The 25,294-nt window shown below is 41.8% G+C and overlaps 1 protein-coding gene across 1 annotated transcript in view; it reads right to left on the bottom strand.

The window, feature by feature from the left end:
• The window catches only part of LOC114865289 (dolichyl-diphosphooligosaccharide--protein glycosyltransferase subunit STT3B), a 50,806-nt gene that overhangs the window by 6,484 nt on the left and 19,028 nt on the right, over positions 1-25,294 (bottom strand). Inside the window, exons 2-11 of the mRNA XM_029166280.3 lie at positions 23,368-23,476; positions 19,010-19,297; positions 13,617-13,682; positions 9,035-9,134; positions 7,442-7,540; positions 5,734-5,880; positions 3,535-3,583; positions 2,766-2,920; positions 1,687-1,898; positions 317-504 (exon numbers count right to left, since the gene is read on the bottom strand). Of these exons, the coding sequence (XP_029022113.1) occupies positions 317-504; positions 1,687-1,898; positions 2,766-2,920; positions 3,535-3,583; positions 5,734-5,880; positions 7,442-7,540; positions 9,035-9,134; positions 13,617-13,682; positions 19,010-19,297; positions 23,368-23,476 (1,413 nt within the window). The remainder of the gene's footprint in view (positions 1-316; positions 505-1,686; positions 1,899-2,765; positions 2,921-3,534; positions 3,584-5,733; positions 5,881-7,441; positions 7,541-9,034; positions 9,135-13,616; positions 13,683-19,009; positions 19,298-23,367; positions 23,477-25,294) is intronic.

The following is a 25,294-nucleotide window of genomic DNA, read 5'->3' as shown; positions in this document are numbered from 1 at the left end:
TGACCTAGAAACAAACTTAATCATATTAAAACCTACAGGTATGCATATCAGTATTTCCACAAACATCATGACATACACAAATATTTAGCTCCTTCTGTTCTTGTACACAGAGTGTTACACAGGGGGAGAGAGCCAAGCTTCTGCTTTACGGACCTCTTTATGAACTTTACAGTCCACTTGTCCTTGCAGTGATTAGTTTTAGTCACATGTATATTCATAAAGCACCTTTCGAGAGCGGATGATGCAAAGTGCTTCACAATAACAAAACCTGAAACTCCATTAACACATTGTGGTGAAGTGTGAGCAGAGTCCGCACCCGTCGTGGTTGTACGAGGCCAGGACCACGCTGGGGCTGGAGTAGGCGTTGCTCGTGACCCAGGTGCAGTGGACGGCGAACATCATGAGCAGCATCAGCATCAGCATGGTGACTATGGACTTGATGTTTGGACCCAGACCCTCCTCGGCTTTCTCCTGCTCCGACACATGTTTGCGCACTTTTCCAGCCTGCAGGGGGAGACACACACTATTAACATGGACAACAAAGTATGAAGTGCTTTGGAAATATCAATTATTAAGCTGGAATAAAATATTGATTCAACTAATTGAGCAGAGTATTTCAGAGCATCTTCAAGTTGTCTGTTCTGCCTGGACAGCAGTCACTGGAGATTGTGAGATGAACCCTGTGATGAGTTAATACTGCCTACTGCCGCTGCAGAAAACTGTAAAGCCATGAAATGAAAACTCTGGCGAGGAGATTGCGCCACATAAAAATTAATCTTTAACCAGAGCCTTCAATTACTTGGCCTAATATGAAACTGTGGCTGAAAGGGAGCAATAACACAAGTGAAATGAGGTGATGCAACATTTAACCCTGTCAGAAAGTAAAATACAAAACTGACTGTAGAGACCTTTTTTTTCGGTGCGCGCCCAAAATCTAACATTTCATGCCAAAAACCTTGTTAACACGACATTGCTGTGCCAATATGAAAGGTCAATGGACATATTAGCAAAAATACACAAGGTCTGTGTGAATTAAATTTCCATCGTGGCGTTATGTAATTTTCCTTTGAAAAGCCAACCGCAGCAAACTTATTCATCAGACCTGAAGATGCAGCAGCTGGAGTGGTAGGTTTCACCAAAGGCTCTTCATGAGGGTCTAAAGTACTGAAAGCAATCTTTGCAGAGCCCTTGCAGATTATATCCTCTCTACTGGTCCATTTCTGTATTGCTGTCTGCCAATTGCAACAATGTTTAACAAACACGGACAGCAGTGTTTGCCTATCTGCTTGTGATGGCAGAGTTTATTTTAGCCGCACCTTGAGAAGTATTTCGAGTAGAGTGTGAAATTAGGGTGTAACGACATGGACTGGAATAGATAAAGCACACGCAGGCTTAAATAGTGAATATAGCAACCAGCTAATATTCAACAAAAGGGTGACAGCGATGATTATGGCATCAGCATCAACAGTTGCAGCTGAATCACAGTTTATCCAGACTGGTGGGGAGTGAGGATGGAAACTGACACGATAAATCCAAACCAAAAGGTGCTAGAAAAGTGTAACAACTTCAGGAATCATCTTACTGAAGCTTTTTGGCTTTTACTTTGCCAATAATATTTATAGTGTAGTATTTCTCCTAATGATTCATTTATTGTACATGAGCTTAGAGGCTCAGTTCGGTGCTGACCTTGTCATACAGATTCCCAGAATTCCTCTTGTCGTCCTCGTCGCTGCTGTCTTCAGCGGGGGGCTTCTCCCGCTTCGTATCGTCTCCCATGTAATGCTCAAAGACACTGGAGAAGGCCACCGCCGACAGCATGCACACCACCGGAGTCAATGTCAGCATCAGACGCACCATGACGCCGGCAAAGTAGACAGCGCTGATGGCGTACAGGGCCACTGGGAAGCAGGAGGAGGAGGCAGGTAAGAAAACAAAGCCGATAAAGGTCAGATGAAGAGAGACGGTGTGGATATAAAGAGATGGGAAATAAGGAAGAGAGTGTGAGGCGCAGAGATGTGAAAAAGAAATTGAGACGTTAGAGTAACACTGCATAATCAGTCTATTTCAGGTCAAATCCTTAAAAAGAGAGAGCGCAGACGGTGCCGTCCTTGAAAAATGCCAACCCGGCTCAACAGGTGTCGAGCTAATCAATACGTGTAATTGGCTGGTTAAGTACGAAGGAGAAGCGAGATGACTGCTGAAAGAACACGTAATCAGAGGTTCTCTGCCCTTGATCCGACTGGTCTGTAAACTGAAATGACTGAACCGCTTTTCCATTAGGGCTGTTAGACATCTGAGAATAGAGCGCACAGGCAGGAATGTATCCGTGTCTCACTCATTCAGCTCCAAGGGTAACCGCTCATCACCACAGAAACCTACATAGGTTTCATTTATAACTTTAATATTTACAAATGACACCTGTTAATTAAAGCTCATCATTAGCATAGAAGAGAATTCACAGCAACAACAAACAGTGATGAGAACTACTCATTAAAATGACAAATACAGAACTGGCAAAGACGGAGAGCAAGCTCACATTCATGTGTTAATCACCAATGCTGGAGACGGAGCTAACCTTCAATACTTTACATATTGCACCAGGTGCTTAAAATTTAGTAGAATAAATGTTCAAGCAGCTCACCTACAGTTTTTTTTATTTTACTAAGTGTATTTCTGCATTAAGAGGAGCATGGTGTTCCAAAGAGGCAGAAATAAGGGTGCAGACAAGTACTTCTACAAGTGGCTCATCAATCAAACACTCCTACCAAACACTCGCTCATCATTGATGTTCTTGACGCAGAACCACAGGCCTGCTGGGAAGGTGCAGACCAGGATGTGGAGGTCGAAGAAGAAGGAGACCCACGTCGTCGGCTGGTGCTCCGACACGGACGCTATGATGGGGATGTGGATCTTTGCATAGCTGAGGATGGAGAGAGAGAGGGAGACGCAGACACTGTGTAAATCATGTTGGGTTGAGCGCGGTGGGAAAGCGGAGACAAATTATACAATGCAATCTGCTGATTAACTCCAGAATTATGAGCAAAAAAGATAATTTACCTCCCCAGCATGCATACGGTAAATTATGAATAAATTTAGCATTGCTGATTAGCACCGTTCTTTTATTTGCCGTTAGTGTCTGATCTGTGCTGCCTCTTTATTCATTATGGGCTTTTACGCAGCAGTTTTGATGCAACTTTAAATGTTTCTCTCTAAAGTGTTTTGTGATTACAGCTGGGAAAGAGAAAACACAACACAGAAAGGAATTAGTATCAGGCTTCAAAGAGGAGAAACAAAGAAAACCTCCCATACTGCTTCAGTCAGCAATCAGGGGGGGTAAATTGATTGGGTTTGCTGAAATATCAAACACTGCAGCGCATGTGGAGAACACAGGGTGCCCGGTGCTATCTGGACGATAGCTCCAGTGTGCGCCGTAACTGCCTTACCCTTTGGGGGAGTGCAGGGGAGGGAGACACATGCGCTGGACTAAACAAGTGTTTCATTGACAGTAAAGGCGTGAAGGCCAGCAGGGCTTACCCAGTGTCCCAGAGAGAGTAGAAACGGCCGCTCCACGGAGCAATGTATCCTGGGAAAAACAAAACAAAAAAACAAACAATGCTTTTCAAATGCTTTTAATATTGCTGGTCTGCTGAATTTCATTAGCTGTTTATTAGAGTGAGAACAAGGAAGAACGTTAATAGTTGCAAGCTCACAAAGAAAAATAAAGAGCATTCTGCAACAATGTATTTATTTGTATGGAACACAATGCAACTGTGCCTGTCTCACACTGTCACAGATCACGGTCACTAATGTGAACAAAACTGAAACTATGGAGAAGGTTTAAACCAGCCACAAAGAGGACAAAATGTTGCTGAAATGTATTTTATTGATGGTCCTTAATTACTGAAATTGACTTGTTTATAGAAGTAACTGAAGCCATTTAAGCTGCAAATTAGACTGTGCAGGGCATTTGTGTGCGCATATAAATGTCTTACTTTGGTTAAGCTTTGATCTGGAATACATTTCAGCTCTGAACTGTTGCCTGCGGCTCTCACAGACGCTCACACGCTCAACATATGCACAGACAACACAAACAAAAGCTTCAGCCACATGTGAAGTCTTTTCAGCCCCATAGAATTGTGCGATTTCCTCTGTTGCCATTTAAAAATATTGAGACTAATGTGTTTAATATTAATCAGGTTATAACTATTGTACGAAGAGAATTTAGTCCACACACAGACAAGAATCAAACCCGACAAAAAGATTATTTTAATGAGGCAATTTTACCAATAAATACTTAGCTCTGAATTTAAGATTCCGAGAAAGCAAAAACAAAAACAACAACAACAACCACCACCTACTAGTATGTGGCAAAAATATTTCTAAGATGAAAAGTCTGACAGACCAGAGTTTAGCTGCAGAACTGGCTTATCACCAGTCACCGATTCCCACTGCTCTGTTCAGATGGCTGACAGATCACAGCACTTACCAGACAACCACCCGAAGCTAGTATCCCCACTGGATGCCCGTGTCAACTCCAGCAAGCAGGAGACTAATCTAAAGATGCCAATTCTACATTCTGTGTGATGTACAGTAATATGCCGCCATCTGGGCAGAAGGCCTGACTGAAGTTTGTACATTTCCTGAAGTAACAACATGCCAGGTTAAGACGGGTAAAGACAGACACACACCATCTTTATTGAAACTCATTACATGCAGCACAAGAGAAGCGCACACCTGCAGAAGAGGAATTCTACATTCGCTTTTTTTTGGGCCTGTCTGATGTGATGCAAAACTAGATAAGGGAATCAAATCCCTTATGTAGTGTAACTGCCGCGAAGAAGAGTTTATAATGGCCTTTGTGTGCTTTTGTGCATTCAAGTCTCCATCACAACAACGGTATATTGGGCCGCAGTATGTAACACTTTGAAACTTTTCTCAGCAACACACTAAATCAATGTGTTGCCATGAGCCAATATTGGAAAAAGGTTGGAAATTTTCAGACATCAGGAACTAGAACCAGTGGAGGAGACAAGGCCAAAGTTCGGCCGTCTGGCGACACAAATCAGGTTTCAAGCAGGTTGACAAAATACGACACACGACTCGATGCATCAACCAGCACCAGACAATTCTCCAAGCTGGCGCACTTGTTTCAGTTTATATTTGTTTGTCATTTGCCTTCCAGGTTCAATTTTGACGCACCAAATGCTGATAAGCAGCCCAATGGTGACGTTGGAGGTCAGATGATCAAAGGGAAAGTGTATGAAGATACAGTAACTTTGGCTTAAAAAAGGAAAACAAATGAAAATGGCTCAAATCCCAGATCTGGACCACGATCAAACTTGAAATCATCTGATCCTTGCATAAAAGGCTATTAGCTCACCAAACCCAGCCAGATCCAGGATGTTTAGTTACACGCTGTACTATTGAAAAGGAACATCTGCATATTATATTTTATCCCAGTTGAAAAAAATTACAATACCTGATGAGAAGTGATCTAATTACCAAAAACCAAGATGAAACACGCAGCTGCACAAAGTGAATTATAGTTTCTTTTGAAAGCTTTTGACATTCATTACAATATCCTGGCTGCATTTAGAAAATTGAAACAACTCTTTTTGGTTTGTGGAGCACCTATTTGCTGAGTTGTTGATGTTTATTTAGTGAGTCGCCTCCGGTGCCAGAGCAAACGAATAACTGCAGATGTAACCAGTGAAACCATGTAAGCACACAGACCTGTGTAGGTGAGATAGATCACTGTGAGGAAGACCACGCCGGCAGCAAGGGAGACTCCAAGGAAGAAAAGTGTCTGGAACTCCTGTCTGGTCAGCCTGTCCTTTAGGTACTGCAGGAAGGCATAGGCTTGGAGAAGTGCAAACACACCTGAGGAAAAGCCAGAGGGGAGCGAGAAAATGAGCAAACACACAAACAAATAAATACAAACTGGCACTCAAAATGTTGGGAGGCTCGGAATCAAGCTGCCTCCTGCAGGGTACAAAGTGAGATTATGTGGTTAAGAAGCACTGTTGCTTGGATTCCCGACAAAGCCACTGGCAACAGCCCCTTTGACTGCAGATGAAGGACAAATAGTGCAGGACAACACATTTCAAATGCATAAGACAGATTTGTGCAAATAAAGCTTTCCCTTACCTCTTCCTTCCCGTGCTTCTTTTTGTAGCAGGTCAGACTACTTTCCTCCACTTCTTAACTTTCTTAGTGCTGTTTACTCAAGTGTGTTATAGTTTGTCTGGCGAATTTGATATAAAAAATTGAAAAGAGGCCCGTTTCCCTCTGTTTCGTCACCTCCTATCCTTTAACAAACCTTGTGTGAAATCACTCCACTCTTCTGCAAGCCCACCACCGCCCACGGCGCGTCTCGCCCATTTCCAAGGTTAAGCCCCTGACTGTCTCCTGGAGAGCCTCCATAGTGCTAACACGATTGTCACTCCATGCCACCCTGCTTTCCTCCCTCAGGGACACGCATCTCAGCGGTACCGACAGGTCCGTGGCACTCTCTTCCTGTCTCCCACTGTGCACCCTGAGATCTACCGCCAGATGTTCTGAGCAGCTGCTATCCTTGCAACATAAAAACACACTCTCCGTGAGAGGTAGAAATCACGGTGATGCATTCTTTAAAGCCTCTCATAACGCTGTTTATGGGAGTGAAATGGGGACATGTCTACATGCGCCTGCTGCAGTGTTACAGGAAGGTGCTTCTCGTCTTCCTGAAGCTGCCAGCTCCTCTGCCAGTCTGGATGCAAACACACAAAACGTACACATGCACCGTCCATGCTGTCGGGGAGCAGATGGACCTATTCTGAACTAGCTTTAATCATCTACTTACAAACCAAAAAAATGATAAAATACCCATATGAGTGTCATGTGAAGCTGCTTGCTCATTTCTATTTTGTAAATGATCTCTAGGACAGTCTTGTGTACTTATAAAGCAGAGCATGACTAATGCCATCAGGGCAGGGGGATTCAATTCCTGCTTAAGCCAACCAATCTTTGAGCGTGTGCATCCATGGTGCTGTAAAGTGCTTTGGATAACAAGTGAGTAGCTTATGTAAAATCAGACCTTTAATACATAAACTACAGTAAGAGTGTAAACATGTTTTTCCCTGGCAGAAAAATGGAAACTCCGCAAACGCTCTGAAAGGCTATACAGTAAACAACTAAATTACTTCTTGCATTTAAATTAAAACGTGTCATAATGTTAAATATAACATTTTACACAGTCCACGTGTTTATTTATGGTTGTGCATCTCATGTAATTGAGACATTCAACGCTAAAAGGAATTACTCATAACTGGGAAAATTACGCAGAGACATTTTCATTTTCGGAAACGCTGACTCCATCGTTGCACAGTGAAATTTCCCAAAAGTGAACATGTTGAAAAACGCGAGATGAGACATTTTTGCAGGTGAAGCGAGTTGAACTTACCAGCAGCAGCCATGTGCTCACTGGTCCTGATTGGCTGGAAGCCGACAAAGGGGACTTGCATCGACAGTACAAGACCCACAATGTAGAAAGTGCTGTAGGCTGTGAAGACACAAACGAGAGGTGACGACCAGAAAAGAAATTAAACAACCAAAACAAACCACTGTGCCAATACAAACCTTCAGTTGTACTACTTCACTCTGGTTTGGCTCCCACAGAGGAAAATCAACCTCAATAGAGGTATTTAAAGTTTATTGATTTTCACTGTTGCACCTCAGAGGGAGTAAATACAAAATACCTAATCTAATGTCATTTACTGTGAAAATGGGAGCTGGCTCGGCACAGTGTGGCGGGGAGGCCTGGAGTGAGACGACACCGCTGAGAACAGTGCGACTCCCACCTTTGTAGCTGGGGGAAACTGATTCGCCCGTCACACCAGCTTAATTAACATTTCATACTCTTCCTGAAGAGTGTGTCTCATTTTTGAAGTAGTTGTGACCGCCCTCAGCAATCCACTCTCTCTCACACACACACACACACACACACACCTGCTATTGACTCAAGACAGAGAGAGATGAATTGTGAGGAAACACAGACTGCGAGGCATTTTATTAAATCGGGCTTTTCTTTTTTTCCTTCTGTATGTTCCTTCAGTGTGACTGAAACACCTGGCTCTGAAAAAGGAGGAGCTGGAAGATGCGGAGGACTATAGAACACTCTTCACAGCCTAACGTCTTTTGTGTCAACAAAATATATCTTTGGTAGCAAACGGGGAATGGAGAAATATAGTCAAATAGTTCAAAAGACTATTGGATGACACAAAGGCTGCACGCATCCCTGAGGAGCAGCAAAGGCGGAAGAAAGCGCTCCCCTTCGTCCAACAGCGCTGCATCATTAAGTAGAAACTCATTGTTGGAGAACAGTGTGAGGTGCAACTGAAGCAGGTCAACTCTTTGAATGTGAAGGGGCTGTAATTTATTTTCAGAGCTCTCCACGGCTGTGCTTCGCAGCTAAAGTGAGAAAAACACATAATCATGTGTAAATGACACTTGACACGGCAGCATTTAACTTGACCACCTCAGGAGTGTCTGCTCCAAGCTCACAGTTAAGCCGGCGTTGGATGTGTAGATGGTCTGAAGGACCGATCCCGGGAGCCGACAGATACTGTGCTAGAGGTGCCACACGCTGAATTACTTTCTGGGGCATAACGAGCCCACCCTTTCCACCGGCGCGCTTGTATTCTCACACAAACTAAATAAAAGAGGATCAGGTAGCAGGTGGCTGCAGTTACTGTTAAGTGGCGTGTGGGTGTGTGGATGTCTGTACTGCCCATGATGGAATGCTTACAGTCCAGAGGGATGAGCACAGGGGTGGCTGGACATTTGATCTTTTAAGGGGGTCAAATACTTTGCCAGGTTTTTAGAAGCGGCATGAGAGAGAGAAAAGGTTTGTCTGTTTATCGCACACATTCCTATTCTAATGCGAGAGGATGTGAAAACACTTGCCTTTCAGCCACTGCATGTGTGGGAGTTAGAAACATCCAGTCACACCACTAGGTATTGTCGTTTAATTGCTTGTGTCTGTGGCACAACTTACCAATATAAACTCTCCTGCTGTAGCGTTGCATTAGCAGCAGCACAAACACATGCAGAGGAATCAGGTTGATAATGAAAACGTATCCTCCCCATGCGGACACCTGGAACACACCAGACAGACGCATGTCAGCAAATATAATTTGGACATTATCCTTTCTCATTATGCTCATTTGTACAGAACGCAACAGTTCCACATGATCAATCACTCATCAATTCGCTTTTTGGTTTCAAATGAGGCGAACCTGCTGGGCGGAGGCTTTTCTGATAAGGAGCAACAAATTAGCTTTGCAGGAGAGATGTCACGTTTGCTTCAAACGAAGGGAGCTAATCGAATTCAATTTCAGCTGGGACACAAAAGGTTTCCCATACTGTCGCTGATCAATGGGAACCATGAATCTCCTTATTGTTAGATAAACTGAAAGATTAAATGCTCCTTTAGGAGTACAGAGGGAAAAAAACTAAAAAAAAGGGATGCTGGGATAAAAGCATGTGATAAAACACTGTTGGGGAACAGAGGAGGCTTTTTCAGTCCAGTGCATCAATTTTTAATATAATGGCAGGGTCAGGCAGGGTTATGTTCCTCAGCTCATCAATATGAGACGTTAATGGTCGACACTGATAACATCAAATGTGTTTTGTTATCAAACCCAAATCCCTGAACGGCAATTTTATAACACCTGCTCTTTGGAATAGGAATGTGACACACTGTGCAGATTTAAGTTCATAGTATAATTACAGTCATTTTACCTTTGCTACAGATTCAAATAACTTTTGTTTACACCAGATTCAGTCAGAATCTGCATGTAAAATTAAAGAACACATTGATCCAAACAAGCAGCTTCTTTTTTACACACCTTACTGCCTCTTCATTAGACACAAGCACACACACACCGCTAAAAAAACGCTGCTTATATTCAATCTATTAAAACTTTAAAGCTCAACTCAATTTAGACCTCAAGCATTTCTGTGGCCCCTTTAGTATTGCTGCTCTGGGTGTGGGGGCTATAAAACAGGTCCACAAAAAGCTTTAAAAAAACTTTACTGATAAGTTTTCAATTGCCTGAACTTGACTATAGCAGAGAGTGTGAGTTAAAAAGGAAATGCATATATACAATTTGTTTGACCCTGTATTCAGAATAGGTCCCATTACACCTCAGCACAGTCATTACAAACAACAACCCTTGTGCCTACTTGAGAAAAGCACTATGAAAACATTAAGGAGAAAATAAAACGGTTCAATCTCAGTCGACCAAATAAGTTGCTTGCTGAACTGTTAGCGCAATTATCTTCTGGCAGTCGTTTGCATCTGTTCGATCAGATGGTGACAGCCAATTAGCAGCTTGTGAACCATAACCTGGATGAGTAACAGCGATGACTTCAAATTAAGAGTTGTTTCACTGCCGACACTCGAACGGCTGATCAAGTCTAAACCGAAAGCATCACGGTTCAAACAGCGACGGAGGCGACAGCACTGCTTCACTAAATATAACATGTCCACATGTCTGCTGTGTGTCATGTTAAACTGCATGGTAAAGCCTGGGGCATAATGTGCAGAGAGAGTGGAGGGATGCCTGAGCCACTGTCTGCTTTAAATCCAAGACAGATTTCATCACTGCATTTGCATTTGTAACTAACCACATTCATTGCACTACTTTGTCCTTAAGTGGATGAGCAGACAGCATTAGAATCTAAAAGATGTAGAATGAGTCATGTGTGAACAAAAGGTGGCTGAAGAAGACATGAGTTAATAAGACAAGCACAGTGTTTCTAAAAAGGTAACCTCAACAGGCACATTCATCCCTGTTAGGTTAACTTTGTGATATCAATAAGGTGCAATATTGACTGAGACAGACAAGGTTAAACAAGAGTACATCTACTTTTGAATACATAATACCTAGGTAATAGTATGAGAGAATCAATGTCATGATTATGTGATAGAGGACACTAGTTGCTAAAGGTGCAAAGCAATAAAGAAGTTGCTATTTGATTTGTGAACAGTGGTAAGGAGTCACACAAAGGTGCAGCAGTGTCTTCCTTAGCAACCTCTCCAGTGCAGTTTGACTGCAGACTCAACCCTATGTGTTTATACTCTATGGCCACGGCAGCAGAGCAATCAGCTGGAAGGGAAAAAGGATGGGAGAAACCATCTGGTCACATTAGGGGGAGCATGCAAAGATGAATGTCTATGACAAAAACAGAACAAGCGGTGTGTATAAAATATACGAACACGTCCGCCAAAGAAATTATGGCTTTAACAGCTAGCTGGTGTGAGTCACAGGCTAACTGCTGAGGGCAGGGATCAGAAAATGTTTAAAGCAAAGTCTTTTAGCCGTTATCGCTCTGCATTTCATACGGGGCTTATCTGATGACCACAGGGCCACTCAGGAGAGGATATACAGAGCGCGGCATGCAGCAGGAGGAAGCAGCTTACTCAGTGTGCTCGCATGCATGTGGACACATTTGGATGTGTGCAGTGTTTCCAGCTCTCTTGCTGGGCGTCCCTCTGCTTATTAGGGAAAATGAATGTTACCGTGTTTTTGCATGCGCTTGTTTGCCAGGTTTCTCCTCTGTAAGACCAGTAGTGACTTTGAGTCATTTAAAACCACTTTGTGATCAAGGTCAGTAATAAGGTTGCTGCTGTAATATTGGACTACCACCACCACCCTCACATCATACAGTCTTTTCAGTGCATTACATGATAATTAAGAAGGAGTTTGCTCTGCTAGAACTGTGACAGATTTACAGAGAGTAAACCAAAGCTGTGAGAAACACTGAAATGTAGCTGATCCATGCTGCTTTTCCAGTCTCTCCACCCTCACAGCCTCAGATGAAAGGAGTATGTTACACAGCAACCTGAGTGGTTCCTGTGGCTCCTGTCCATCAGTGGATTCTAATGCTCTGATCCTGTTCAGAATTGTGTTTTTACTCTGCCGTCTTACCTATGATTATGCCAATCGCCTAGCAGGGGTTCCCTTGTCTCCTTTTCCGCATCTGTCACATTTGATTAAGCCTCGTTTGAATATGTAGCTATTACTATATCCTGATTAAACTGACAGCCTAAGTTGGTGGGATGGGGAGAATAAGTAGTGTGGGTCAATGTGCTCAGGATTTTCCACCTGACATGAAAAGGAGACAGTGGGGGCTCTTGGGAGTCTGGTGGTGTTGATGAAGACATACAAGCCTAGTGGGTTGCTTTCCTGGTAGAGGACTTATCTGCAACAGCGGGTGGGCTGCAGATACAGTGCAAAAAAGCCTATGGCTGAGTGGAGGGAGGAAGAGAGTGTGAAGAGAGGGCAGTAGTAAGGGAAGAGAAGGATGGAGACTCAATGTTCCCACTAGGGCCGGGGAGACGCTACATCATAGTCTACTCAGTGTAAGCAATCTGAATTTCTCTCCATCATTTTGTCCTCTTTACCCCTTTCCCCATTTATCTGTCCATGCACCGCACACCTGTCCTTCATCTCTGCTGACTCCACTCACCGCCTCTCCTCCCATTCGGTTCATCTCTCCATCACGCCACCCTTTCATATACTACAATCCTCTCTACCCCCCTCGGATGCTGTGGCCCAGTGTGATCGATGAAGCTGGATTTTAGTAATCCGTTTCATTTGACATCTGTCTCACTGGTGGCCAGAGATTTAGCCTGGAATGAGCAAGAATTTAGAGCTTTTCATAGGCACCCGTGCTCCCTCACACACATGCAAACAATCTGTCGCTGCGGCATCTGGATCAGCTTTTTATCTCCCCTCTCTCATCAACCCCCTGATGGGATGGTGCCGGAATTCATAAATAATGCAGAAAACACTGGCTAAACTGCTTTTTTACTCTCCCATGCACTATGCCAACATATATGCCAACAATTCCGTAACAGAACAAGCTCCAAGCGTTGTTTGGACTTCCAGTCCACATCTAGTATTTAAATGTACTGTTGCAATACTAGAAAACAGCAGATGAGAAGTGAAGCTCTATATACAATATATAAAATGATTTCCTAGGAGCAGTAAACTCTCCTCATAATTCCCACAGAGCTGGTGACTCTGTGTATGCCAGTAAAGACAAGTATAAAATGCAAATTGATGATTGTGGACAGGAAGCTTTTCTAGCTGTGTGCACACAAACACACACACATACTAAAATGAATATTTTTAATTGCCAACTAATAAAAACTAGCTAATTCTTTTCTGCCTATCCAAATTTAAAATGATTAAAAAATATCCTATTAAAAGAGAAACTGATTACAGATTACGAAGCATGTTTTCATTAATGTGGAATGAAAATTGGAACAAAGTGACAAAAACAATTAAAAAGATTGCTAATGAACTAAAGACAATTTTATAATGCTGCTCATTATTTTGCAACTCAGAAAATAGCATCTGAGAAAGAGATATTTTGTAATAACTTTTGTTGAACCATTTTTTCAGAATGATCCATTCTAAGATGTAATGCAAAAAACAAAAACAACAAAAAAAAAAAACTTAACACTAATCACGAGGTGATGTCTGATGTTTGTGCTGAAAATCACTGTACATTTAGATCTAATAATAGAATTATATTGAAATTGTGCGTGTGTGTACTATTCTTACCATGTAGAAGTAAGAGAGACAACAGCCAATGGTCCAGAATACTGAGCCCGTCTTTACAGATTTTACCTGAGAGAAAAAGAAAGGACAGAAAAGGGTATAAGTCACACCAGTACAGAGGTCTTAGGCTTTACTAAAAACAATAAGCAGTTAGACATGCTGTACATTGTTGTTTTCTTAACATAGTTGTTCCAGAGCTTGTATTTCAGGAACACTCAACAAATGCATTGCTGCACACCTTGTCATATTGACATCAAGCTCTTAATTTACAGTAGTAAGATCCATAATCTGAATAAGTAAACTTTGTTACAGATGACTCTCCACATGTGTTTTATGCTTTGCTGCTCATGAGTCAGAGTCCCATTCACTGTATTCACTGTATTCACTGTGATCTAATGGGTTAAGATGTGTTTTGTGTAGCGGTATTGCAAAATCAAAATGTGGAAAACCCAACATGTATTAAAGCCGAGAATGGATTAAAAGGTGACGGAGCATCTTTAGGAGTAGCTTAATGATCACAGCAGATATGGAAAAACCAGCTGCGATGAGGGGGAGGATGATACTTGTGAGTCGGCTAAATAAACATTCCTTACTCACCACAGGCTAGAAGAGCAGGCAAGCATAGACATCAACATTAACAAACACACACACATACACAAACACACACACCCACACTGACAGGAGGGCAGGAGGGTTGATCATCCAACAAAAAGCATATTTGCTATAGCGAAACAGCCCATTACCACTGGATTGAGATGCTCTTGTCTTGACCAAATAAATAGCTGAGTGTCACAGACCGACCAAGTGGCTCAACCACTAATCAATCAAGGGCACAGATAGACGCATACCAAGTGAACTTCAAGTACAAATAAAGTACAACGAGCAGTGGTTTACAGTGTTGAGGTTGGCCACATAAAGTAGGTGTGTGGTGACCTGATTATCATTTTCTTTCCTTTGAGAAGTTAGAGTTCTGTGCCTTGTTTCCCTCTGCATAACAGGAGTAATGCTCCATTAAGCCTGGATTTATTTCTCTAGGGGAAATGGTGATTTTAATATTGCATACACCGATGGTTGATTTCACTTCTATCTCGAGTGCTTACGTCTAATTTTATTCCGAGCCCCAGTAAATAATTAAAGCCCAAGTTACCTATCGTTTTGCAGTAATAATATACCTGCAAGCCTTTGGTGTAGTGAGTAAAGCAAAAAAATAACCTGGACCAATTTGCTCCGACTCAAATCATTATTTTAATATGCAAGTCAGTCAATTAAAAGAAAAACAGGAAAAGCAGGTACACTGTTTGGTATATTTGTGTTGTCACACTGAACAAGGACCAAAGAAATGATGTGAGGTTAGTCATGGCAAGTGTAAAAGGCTGAAAGGCAGCAGTCTCTGCCCCTATGACTACACTTGGAAATATTAAGCAGCTGAATGTCTGTAGGACTGCAGCAAATGTCCTTGGATCTGGTTGCAAAAGAAACTTGCCAGAAAACTGAATGGAAGGATAGCGCAAATGCTGAAAGAGACGGGGACAACTTTCAAGATACGAGAAGTCCAAGTTCAAGGTACGTCAGTGTCTGATGGCTCCATCTGTTGCTTTTTTGACACAGGAGATCTTCACTGGTAAAAAAGAAAAAAACTTTCTAACATAGAAAAAGTGACTTTCATCTGTCCACTGTGGCCTAGAGCTGCTTAAGTGGATTTTCTATAGAACAGCTGTACTTTTTAGTTCTGTAACATCTGACATTGTAAAGTGGTTTGAAATGACTGAAACAGGCTGAACTAATAAACTCAAATCAAAAAGATAGACATCGAAAAGCCACAATGCTTCCAGGAAGATGTCTTTTCTCCTCTGTATTCATAGACAAAACACAGCTTTATAGAACAGAAGTGCATGCTGCCAGTGTGCAGCCTTGTTCTGTTCATAAGTCTATGTACAACTTATGTGGAACTGGTGCCTCAACATCTACCAGCCTCCCTTACAGCCACTAGAACAGACAGGTCCAACATTACAGTAACAGCTCTGATTTTCTTTTAATTGAGAGCCACAATGAACAAGGTTAGAGTAAAGCAGTCAAGCAATGAACCCAGTGTATGTATACATGTTGCTAAAAAGAGTAGTTCTCCTGGGTCGGAGAGGATTCAATTATAGATTATGGAAGGGTGTGTGAATTTGTGGGCGCTGGGAGGGGGGTAAACACAGAGATTAAGAGAATGGAGTTGAATAGGTTATTAGGGGATAAAATAAAAGAGCTGGATAATGAAGATTAGGCTGAGACTTAAGAGAATGGCGCTGTGCGTTTTTGACATTTAGAAGAAGAGGACCTTGCAACAAGGAAGCAAGTTGAAGAAAGCAATGAGAAATAACGAGATGCAGGAAAAACAATAACGAAGGGGCAAAAAGCAGAACACGGCAAGAGCAAAACAACGATGGGGACAAAGGAAGACAAAGACAATTAAAGCGTGGCAAGATGGAAGAACGATGGAGAAGAGAGAAGTAAAACGCACAGACAAATGTGTCGTAAATGAGACTGATAATAGGAAGCAGTGGAGCATGGCCAGGATGATTGTTTCTCAGGGCTCTTGCCAAATAGAATGGAGGAGGAGAATTTTTTTTCCCCTCCATGGGCACTGCTCTGCTGTTGACACATCGCCTTAAGAGACTATGATGGCTGCTACAGGGAACACCTGCCTCGCTTTAAGATGTATTGACCATCCACACAGGATGCCAAGCGGCCATTATAATAACGCAGACAAACGTGTTCCTGCTCATTGTTTCCCGTTTGAAAGGATGAACACTGCATTAAAAAACTGCAAAGCATTGTTTAAAACCAAACTGGAAGGATACCTAAATGCTGCACATTACAATTAGGAACAAAAGTTATATTTCAAAATGCTGTTTAATCTGTTTGTGTTTTCACAATATTTAAAACATTTTTAAAAATTGACCTAAAATGTTAGTGCCGTCATATTGCTGTTGATCTAGATAAAAAAATAAGCACAGCATTATTTTTCCTGGGACAACTAATAGGGACAATTCATTCTTTGTTTTGACTCATTCAGTTTATTTAGGCTTCATTCTGTCTGCTGGTCTCCCACTCACAAAGAACAGAGACAGTGAATGAGTCAGAGCCACAGGAGAGAGCCTCTACCGACAGGTCTCCACTCACCTCATGCAAGCAACTCCTGCTCAGAATCTAGCAACTGAGATCTAACACTGGAACCCTGGACGACCATGAGACCTTAAACACCTTTACCTGAACTAAACAAAAACTAAAATGACTAATAAGAGCACACAGACCTTCATAATGATGTCATCTATCATTAAAATAACAACATAACTATCTGCAGTTTACAGCACAACCAAGTTTGCAAACAGTAAAATGAACTTCCAAGCTGACTGACTTGAGCCCAGTATAAGCTCTTTAGGGGGTGGTGATACTTTCAGCTGTTCGGCTACGCTCCACTGAGCCAGTACTTAACACTGAGGTACAGTACCTGGACTTAAATTACAGACAACAAGAGGTGTGCTCAGGCAGCCATCTGGACTCTAAACCGTAGGTCACTGCCAGATCAGTGACAGTAAACAAGTTCAACAAAGGGTCACAGAGCTATATGCAAGTACCAATGAGCCTAGAGACGTGTGCCTAGTAACACACGTAGGCAACTGCAGAGTTAAGCTTGTTACACTGAGCTGTGACATGATGCAATACCTGCATTGCTACCTTCACCTGGATGAAAGCTGCCAATAAACAACATGACTAAGCTCTAGCATGAAGGAAGATCATTGCCTTGAAGGTGAAATTAAAACAGACAGCCTATGAGCCAATATCACCACTAACAGTGTTTACTATGCTTAACATGCTTGAATAAAAATAAAAGCATAGACCTGCACTGCCATTCAGATCAATGAATTTTAAATTTGTACGTAGTATATGCAAATTCACAGTATAACAACAACAGGAGCATCTTGTCAGTGTGTTCATCTATCAAAAATCTGATGATCAGCCCGTACACTTACTCCGAGTATAGCATAGGATATAACTGACGAAAAACAAACATTACAAGTATGAGCCTGTTTGATGAAGATACACATAAATTTGTATTCCAATGTATGTGTTTACTGAATCATCATTTTGTCATTGCAACCTATTTTTTGTCCTTACATGATAAATGCCACGAGAATTCTGGTTTAGAAGACAGATCTGATTACTTTCATTTTCATTAAGTGGGTTATTCGGTAATATCATGTTCATTTCCATCTCACGCTTCCTTTCCACATTTCAACATTTTCAATTTCACATTATTGAGTGAGGAAAAAAAGTGCCTCACTGAATGGATACAGCTCAATTCTGAGGGGGGGTTTCAATGCTTGTCAAGGTCAATGCCAATAATGAGAAAGACGGAGACACTGATAAAATAGTTTGCAAGGCAGAGCTCTAAATTTCCGACAGCCTCAAACTTTTATACTACAATGTCTGTGGGGTTATAAGGCCGCTGTGATGCAACTGGGTAGACAGACAGAATTAGAGTGAAAAGCTTCATAAAATCTTCAGTAATAAAATCAGTATCCGTAACTAACAATATCCAGCTGGAAATGGACTTCCACCTTTACCTTTAAGATGCTTGTTTTTGTTTTTCCTCCCTATGTCTTTAGTCAAATGGCATGTTTGATTTGTTAGATTGTTTTGTAGTTCACATTCATTGAAGTGAACACAAAAAAAGCAGAAAGCAGTAACTAATTTTCACCATCAAAATAGAACGAATACAAAAGCTGAATCCATGTGGCGCTGATTACATGGAACACTTAATTTGAAAAGATGACTATAATCCAGTTATTTGTAATTCAAAATACTCATTGGAAGTAAAAACAAATTCAATGTGATTTGTATTTTTTCCCCTTTTCATTACCTGCATCAGTTTCAGGTTACTTTAGACAAACCTGCATGTTCATCCAAATGTGACGATGCAAATTTAACAAGGCCAGGTGCCCTGAAGTTACGCCACAACTTGTGCTCCCTTCTGGTACTTTTAAAAACAAAGACAAATTGGTACGTGAGCATGTGGCCTGTGGGGGGGCTTGATCCAACCTTTAACCCAAGATCTTTTCAATTCTCCTCTTAAAAGGTCATCTTATTGTGAAGATTTTATAGTGCAGCTTGCCATTTCCTGGGCTCCACATGGTCAGCAAGATGCCCAGTGTGCCTTTCAAGGCTCTTGATAAATAATTCAACACTCACATTTCTATCTCCATTAAAAACATATTTACAACCGGAGCAAGTCCATTAAGACTGGTATAACAGTCACATCATCATCACAAATGAAACCTCTGTACAGACACACAACATTTAATTTGGCATAAAATAAATTTCTACTTCCAAGTGTCCAATGTACTTACCCAAAGGTAGTAGGTGAACTGTAGGGCGAAGATGGCGATGCCTTCATTGTCGAACGAACCCGCAACAGAGCGCGAGATGTAGCCAGGGACAATGGCAATGAAGCAGGCTGCCAGCAGCCCTGCACCCTGGTTCCACAGCTCCCGTGTCAGCAGAAAGGTGGAGATGGCAGTCAGACCGCTGAACACTGGCGCTAGAAAGACACACACATCTCGGATATGGACCGTGATGTGGAGCAGGTTGAGCACGTAGTGAATGAGTCCTGCAGTCACCATTAAGCCCGGGTATACCTGAGGGGAGACGAGAGACAGGCTGAGAGGGGAAGAGCAATATACACAAAGAAGTGTCAAACATGAGCAATAATGGTGACAAAGCGTGAAGTAGGAGTGAGGGAACCTGACAGCTAGCAGGAAAATGAAAGGTAGAGTTATTTTAGCCATAACTGGGATGAGGCTCAATTTTGCATTGCAATGTTTGTACAGTATCAGCCCAACACTTTGCTCACAGTACGAATAAGCCTTTATCTACACTCTGACAAACTGCTGAGTCAGCGCTGTACATTGTATAAAAAAGTACTGGCACAATATAAGGAAATGATTAGTCAGAGGTTACTTCTTAAAATGTTCATTTTGTTTAAACAAACTCAGATATTCACTATACACTGATAGATAATGGAGAATCTGTGACCATTTTTCCTTTGAATTCATTGTTGTGATGTGAGAAGTTTTCCAACAGATAATTAAAATTAAATTAAACCCTCCACTCAATCAAAGCCAGGGCTACATGTAGGCGACGCCTCGTGGCCCTGCCGTCTCTATACTTGAGCAAAGATCTAATTAAACCTTTGTGCAACACACTGGCTGAAGCAAAAAAAGGTTATTTTTAACATGTAAGAGATGTCCCTGATGTGTAGACATGCACTTTGGCTGGCTGGTAATAAACTCCGGTCTTCGTGCCACTAATTAGCTGATGCCCAGGAGAACTAAGCTTTACCAACCAATCTACATCAATGAACATCAACCATTTCTTGCTCTTGGCTGTGAAGGCTGGACGGTCTATATTAGAGTGCTATCCTGCCATTTTCAAATCTACTCCTGCCACTGAAAATAAGTTTGGATTTTCCATACAAGCACAAGCCACATCCCTAAAACCTTAGAGATGTGAGGGACTAAGTGGTTGATTGGCTAGACAGCTCTGTTTTGGGCTGTCACATTTGAGGAGCACTCCTTCCTTATCTGAGGCTCAGAAATAAGGCAAATGACAGTCATCCTCTGGGAAACAAGGGGAAGTGGGTGGGAGTGAAAGGGAAATAATAAAGGGAAAGGGCAGCTGGACGGGTGCGTCCAGGAAGCCAGTTGAGTATCACAGAACTGATGGCTCATCTGTCTTCCAAAGGGTGTGACCTATCTGATTAGAGACTTAGAACTATTATACACAATTGAAGACTGTCTGGATAATGTGCGATTTGAATAAAGCCACAAACAAAGAACAAGAGGGCAAAGGTCAAGGGTGGGAGCACTGAAAAGGCAGATGTAGAGAAAGGCAGAGGAGAAAGGAGAAACGAGACAGCTGAAAACAAGTAGGTAGAGAAGCTGATGTTCTAGTGACATGTCCTCTTTACAAGTTTATAATTTATCAGCTATGAGGTTTTCTAAACAACGGCCATGGATTGAGACTTTATTACGTACAGGCTGTGAAGCAGACTGTGCCAACCTGAAATGAACCCAGCACTAGCCCACACTTCTGCACGGCTTAGACAGCACATGCTTGATGCAAATAAGAGCTCTCAGTCACTTTATGTTTTCAAATGCATGTGGGAGTCAACACAGTGGCTTCTCCCTTGAAGCCAGTCTATGCTTAGAAACATGTCGGTCATGCAAAGCAGTAGGATTTGGCAATCTACCTGTACAGTAAAGTTGCATCAGCAGGTAGATTAGCTACTTCAGAAAGTAAATGCAGAAATAAATCCCACCTCAACATTGCAAACCAAAAATAGGGTAAATGGACCCCTGAAATGAACCTGGATGTATTATTGTGCCAGTTGGTCAAGCATCTATTCTGCCTTTGTCAGCTTTTTCTCTATGCATTAATTCCTGGAACCAATTTGCATATGCAGATATGTATTTGCATCTAGTATGGCAAACAGAACGAAACCCAACTTCTAAGAAACCTTTGGACTCCGAGGCAGAATGCAACTTCCTGCATGGAATAAATTGTTCTACCTGTCAACTAGTCCCATATCAAAACAGTTACTAAGGAAACGAGGCAATAAAATTGTCCAGGTATAGTTCTGTCGAGGTCTTAAACCACTCCGGGGCCGGGTCACGGGGGCAGAGCAAGCTAATGGCCCCAAACCTTCCTGTGCCCAGACAATTCCTGTAGTTGCTCTTTGTAGATTCTACTACAGCAGCAGCTTCCTGCTGCTTCTACAATGCAGCACAGTTTGTTCACAAATGAAAAAAAAAAAGGATACATTGTAACTAGATTTAGTGGCACTGGTGTGGAAGCAATCATCCACTGACACCGTTCAAAATAATAACATACGCTGCAAGGACAACATGACCTCTGTAATTGCTTTGTAATTTCCATGAGATGCCGTGAGACATACTCTGGCAAGAAGTCACGCTACAAATTATGCCTAAGGAATCGCTCTCCCCTGCTCAGGTTAACACTGACAAGGACATGAAAAAGAAGCTTACTTTTATTCTTTATAATGTGGCATTGAGCTGTTATTTGCTTCATAATTAAATCATTAAATCATCAGAACAACGCATCACAATCATGATTTGATTGAAGTTTAATCCTAATAGAAAATAACAAAAAGTGAATATTCATAGACATGCACTTAAGATTAAAAAAAAAAAGAAGCTAAAACTAAGTAGACAGACTTTCCAATTCTGCTAGGGAAAAAAGTTCCACAGCCCTAAGCTGTAATATTGAAGAAAAAAAACAGCAGCACTTTACAGTGATCAGCTTCAAATGAACCATGTGGAAATTGAATTGCACTTGTTCACTTTTCATTCACATTAAAAAAAAAAAAAAAAAAATTAAGCTCTCCCCATGGGCGCAGGCCTAACCCAACGATCCATGTACTGTAACAGAACCAGCTCATCTATTATCACAAGACAGGCTTGTCATTTGCAATTATCAATAGCTGATGGTAATTGCTGAGGACAGATAAATGCTGATGGATGAGTTGCGGATTCCCATTCCTTGGGTCTTGCATGCCATAGAGAATACTATATTCACCCCTCAGCATGTACCAAGTCCCTGCCCTGCACCATCTGGATGCTGCTGTAATGATAACGGTACCCGAAAGTGATGCGCAGCATTAACATGCATCGGGGTCTCAACTGTGCAGAGGAAATCTCCAATCAGCCTGTAAGAATTCTCTCTATGCAGAAACAGAAATAGAAGGAAGTGAAAAAGTCATACTGCAGACACTGGGGGGCCGGCATAAGCCCAGCTTCTGGGGCTAGACCCAATAATAGAAGCATGTTGTGAGACATTTTCACATTTATCTACCACTTAGGACATGGATTATGTACTTCTGATGCATCATTAGCTAGTGCAATTACAACTAAGCGTGTAACCCTTGTGGGTTCATGAAGCTTGGCTGAAAGAAAGCAGGTGAGTACGTTAAAAGGAGAGAGAGCGAAAGGCTAAACGGTATTTTACTCACACTGGCCTTAAGAGTTCACATGTAGAATGGAGATGATGAGGCTTAGAGTAGACATAGAGAGGAGGGGGCAGGGTAAGCAGAAGTAAATTGCGTGTAATTACCAGTGTGTATTCTCCACATAAAAGGCTCAATACTGCACATCAGTGAGTGCCTGCTGGTAAACAGGGAGGCTGTGGTAGTCAGAGAGAAGCTGCCACGTTCAAAGCTCGCTGTTGTTGTTGGATTGCGAGCCCATGGCTATACAGGGTCATTCTCAGCCTCCGACTACCCCATGCTACCACCGAGCAAACAACCACAGATGCCAGCGACAAACTGAAGAAGCTGAACTAGAGCATAAATAGAAGTTATCTCTAGTTATTGGTGGGTTTTGATCATTGATTTGATGAGTTTTGATGAAAAGGTTGCACAGATCGTGCTTGAATGGGTTTATATACAGTAACTGGCCACTTTATTAAGTTCACCTGTAAAGCCTGATCTAAATTAAAGAAGCACAGGTGTTTAGATTTTATTACATTCTTTTGCAGAATATAAGGCGTTATATGATTCTAAAAATATAAAGTACAACAATAAAATTCCAGCAACCACTATGTCATCAAAATATGCTCATCCTCATTCTTAAATGTACAACCACTTCAGTCACAACCTTCAGATTGAATGCTTAAAGTATTCAATACTTACTGTACCACCAACAATCCTGCCCAAGGGATACCAGGCCCTTTCATCAAACCAGTTAAGGAACTCGTAGAAGCCATTTGTGGTGAGATGATGTGTTGATCTGTAGTTGAACCTAAAGCAAAAGAAAAAGAAGATGGCTGAGTATAAAGCAACCCACCACACACAGAAGGAGCATTCATTTCCATTTAAATACCACATTTTGCCAAAATGTTATAGCTGTTGACAGACCCAGAAAACCTCACTCGGGGAGAAAATTGGTTATGTTATTTCCAGACTTTGCGGAAGCAGGAAGAATAGATAAGCTGCAGAGACTTTTGCTTGTTAGAAAAAAGAGATAATGCTTCCATTCACAATGTGAGTCTTTGTGCTGATGCCAACAATTCTCAGGTCAGCTCTCAGTTAAAAAAATGAAAAGATGAAGAGCCCTCGCACTTATTGTGGCATTTCTCAGAACAAAGCCTGTTCATCGTACAGATAATGCCAACCTGAACCACCGAGTGCTGAGTTGACAAAGACACAGTGTAAGTGGTTTGGTGCTGAAGCAGAGGAAACAAAACAAATTTCAGAATAAATGTAAAGAATATCACAGCAAAAAAGGAGTTGATTTACACCATAGCTATGGTAAACTAAGGGGCTTGGAGCGCTGTCAAGCAGCAGAACAAAAGAGCTGACACTGTGGAGAAAACTGCTGCCAAAGAGAACCAAACAAGGGTTCAGTAAATTTCTAGAGGCACCTTTTTCACAGCAAAGCTCATTATTTCTGGCATGTACTGAACCTTTATATACACCACACGAGACACTTTGGGCATAGAAAACAATATAGCGAGGCCAAGCAGGTTGCTAAGGGAATACTACAGGTTTGGGTTAATATTTAGATACCTACACCAGTGTGTCCTGGATACAGTGGTGATCAGTTTTATTAGGGTTTATTAGGGTTCAATTATGGAGGCCTGGCTGATTTGGAGAACTGTTACACTCCCACTGCAAACCAAAAAAAACTGCCACATTAAACCGGTTATCAACACATTTATCAGTTTAAAGACATAGGGTGATTAAAAACAAAATGATAGGTGGAATCTTTTCCATGCTTTGGATAAAAATTCAAAGAGCAGAAAATCACAACAGGTACCTCTCAACGGCATCTTAAAAGCTACTGTGAAGCTGACTTGAGTGTTTATGCGTGTGGCTCCTCGGGCAATCATATAACACTCCTTGTGTCGCCCGAGGTCCTGAATCTGGTCACGGCACAGACTGGGACAAACAAACCATCTGGAACCCAAGAGTGCCAAAGATACAAACACACTCATCTCTCTGATTATTACTAGAGTCATTGTGCAGGTCTTTTGAAATTCAACTTAGCTCTTCCAAAAGCTTTTGTGACATAAGCTTGGGGTGGATCACTAAGCTGCTCTTTCAACAACAAACTGTAGTCCATTATCTTGTTCGGCCAGTCTATTTTGTGAGTTGATCTTCCAGTCTGCAAAGTGTAGACACAGTGAGACTTGAGATGTAGGTGGAACTGGTGGAGCTCCTCTGCAGCTGTCAAGCTGGTGGCCCAGAAGTAAAGAGAATACAAAAAAAGCTTTCTAATGGACAACTTTCCTCTCCGGTAAGACAAAGTGCTTTTTTCCTGCCCTTGTCGCTTAATGGAGCAGATATTGTAGCTTTTCCAGGCACACTGGCAATTTAAGCATAGCTGCCAATATGGTCTTAGGTCACAAAGTACACAATGACTGTTGATGCCACTGCAGCAGCAACTGCAAAACCAGAAAAGGACTTTAAGCTGAGCAGATTTTACCAATTAAATACATAAAAAATAAATAAATGACAGATTGAAGTAGGAAATGGGTTTTGTACATCATCCCTAGACAATATCTCTAGTATAATTAGGAGTGGCATAGTATGCAGTTTAGATCAATGAGGGTCGCTG

Source organism: Betta splendens, chromosome 11 (assembly GCF_900634795.4).
Source record: "Betta splendens chromosome 11, fBetSpl5.4, whole genome shotgun sequence".
Classification (NCBI taxonomy): domain Eukaryota; kingdom Metazoa; phylum Chordata; class Actinopteri; order Anabantiformes; family Osphronemidae; genus Betta; species Betta splendens.
The sequence above is the reverse complement of the archived record's forward strand: the minus strand, read 5'-3'. Positions and strand labels throughout refer to the sequence as shown.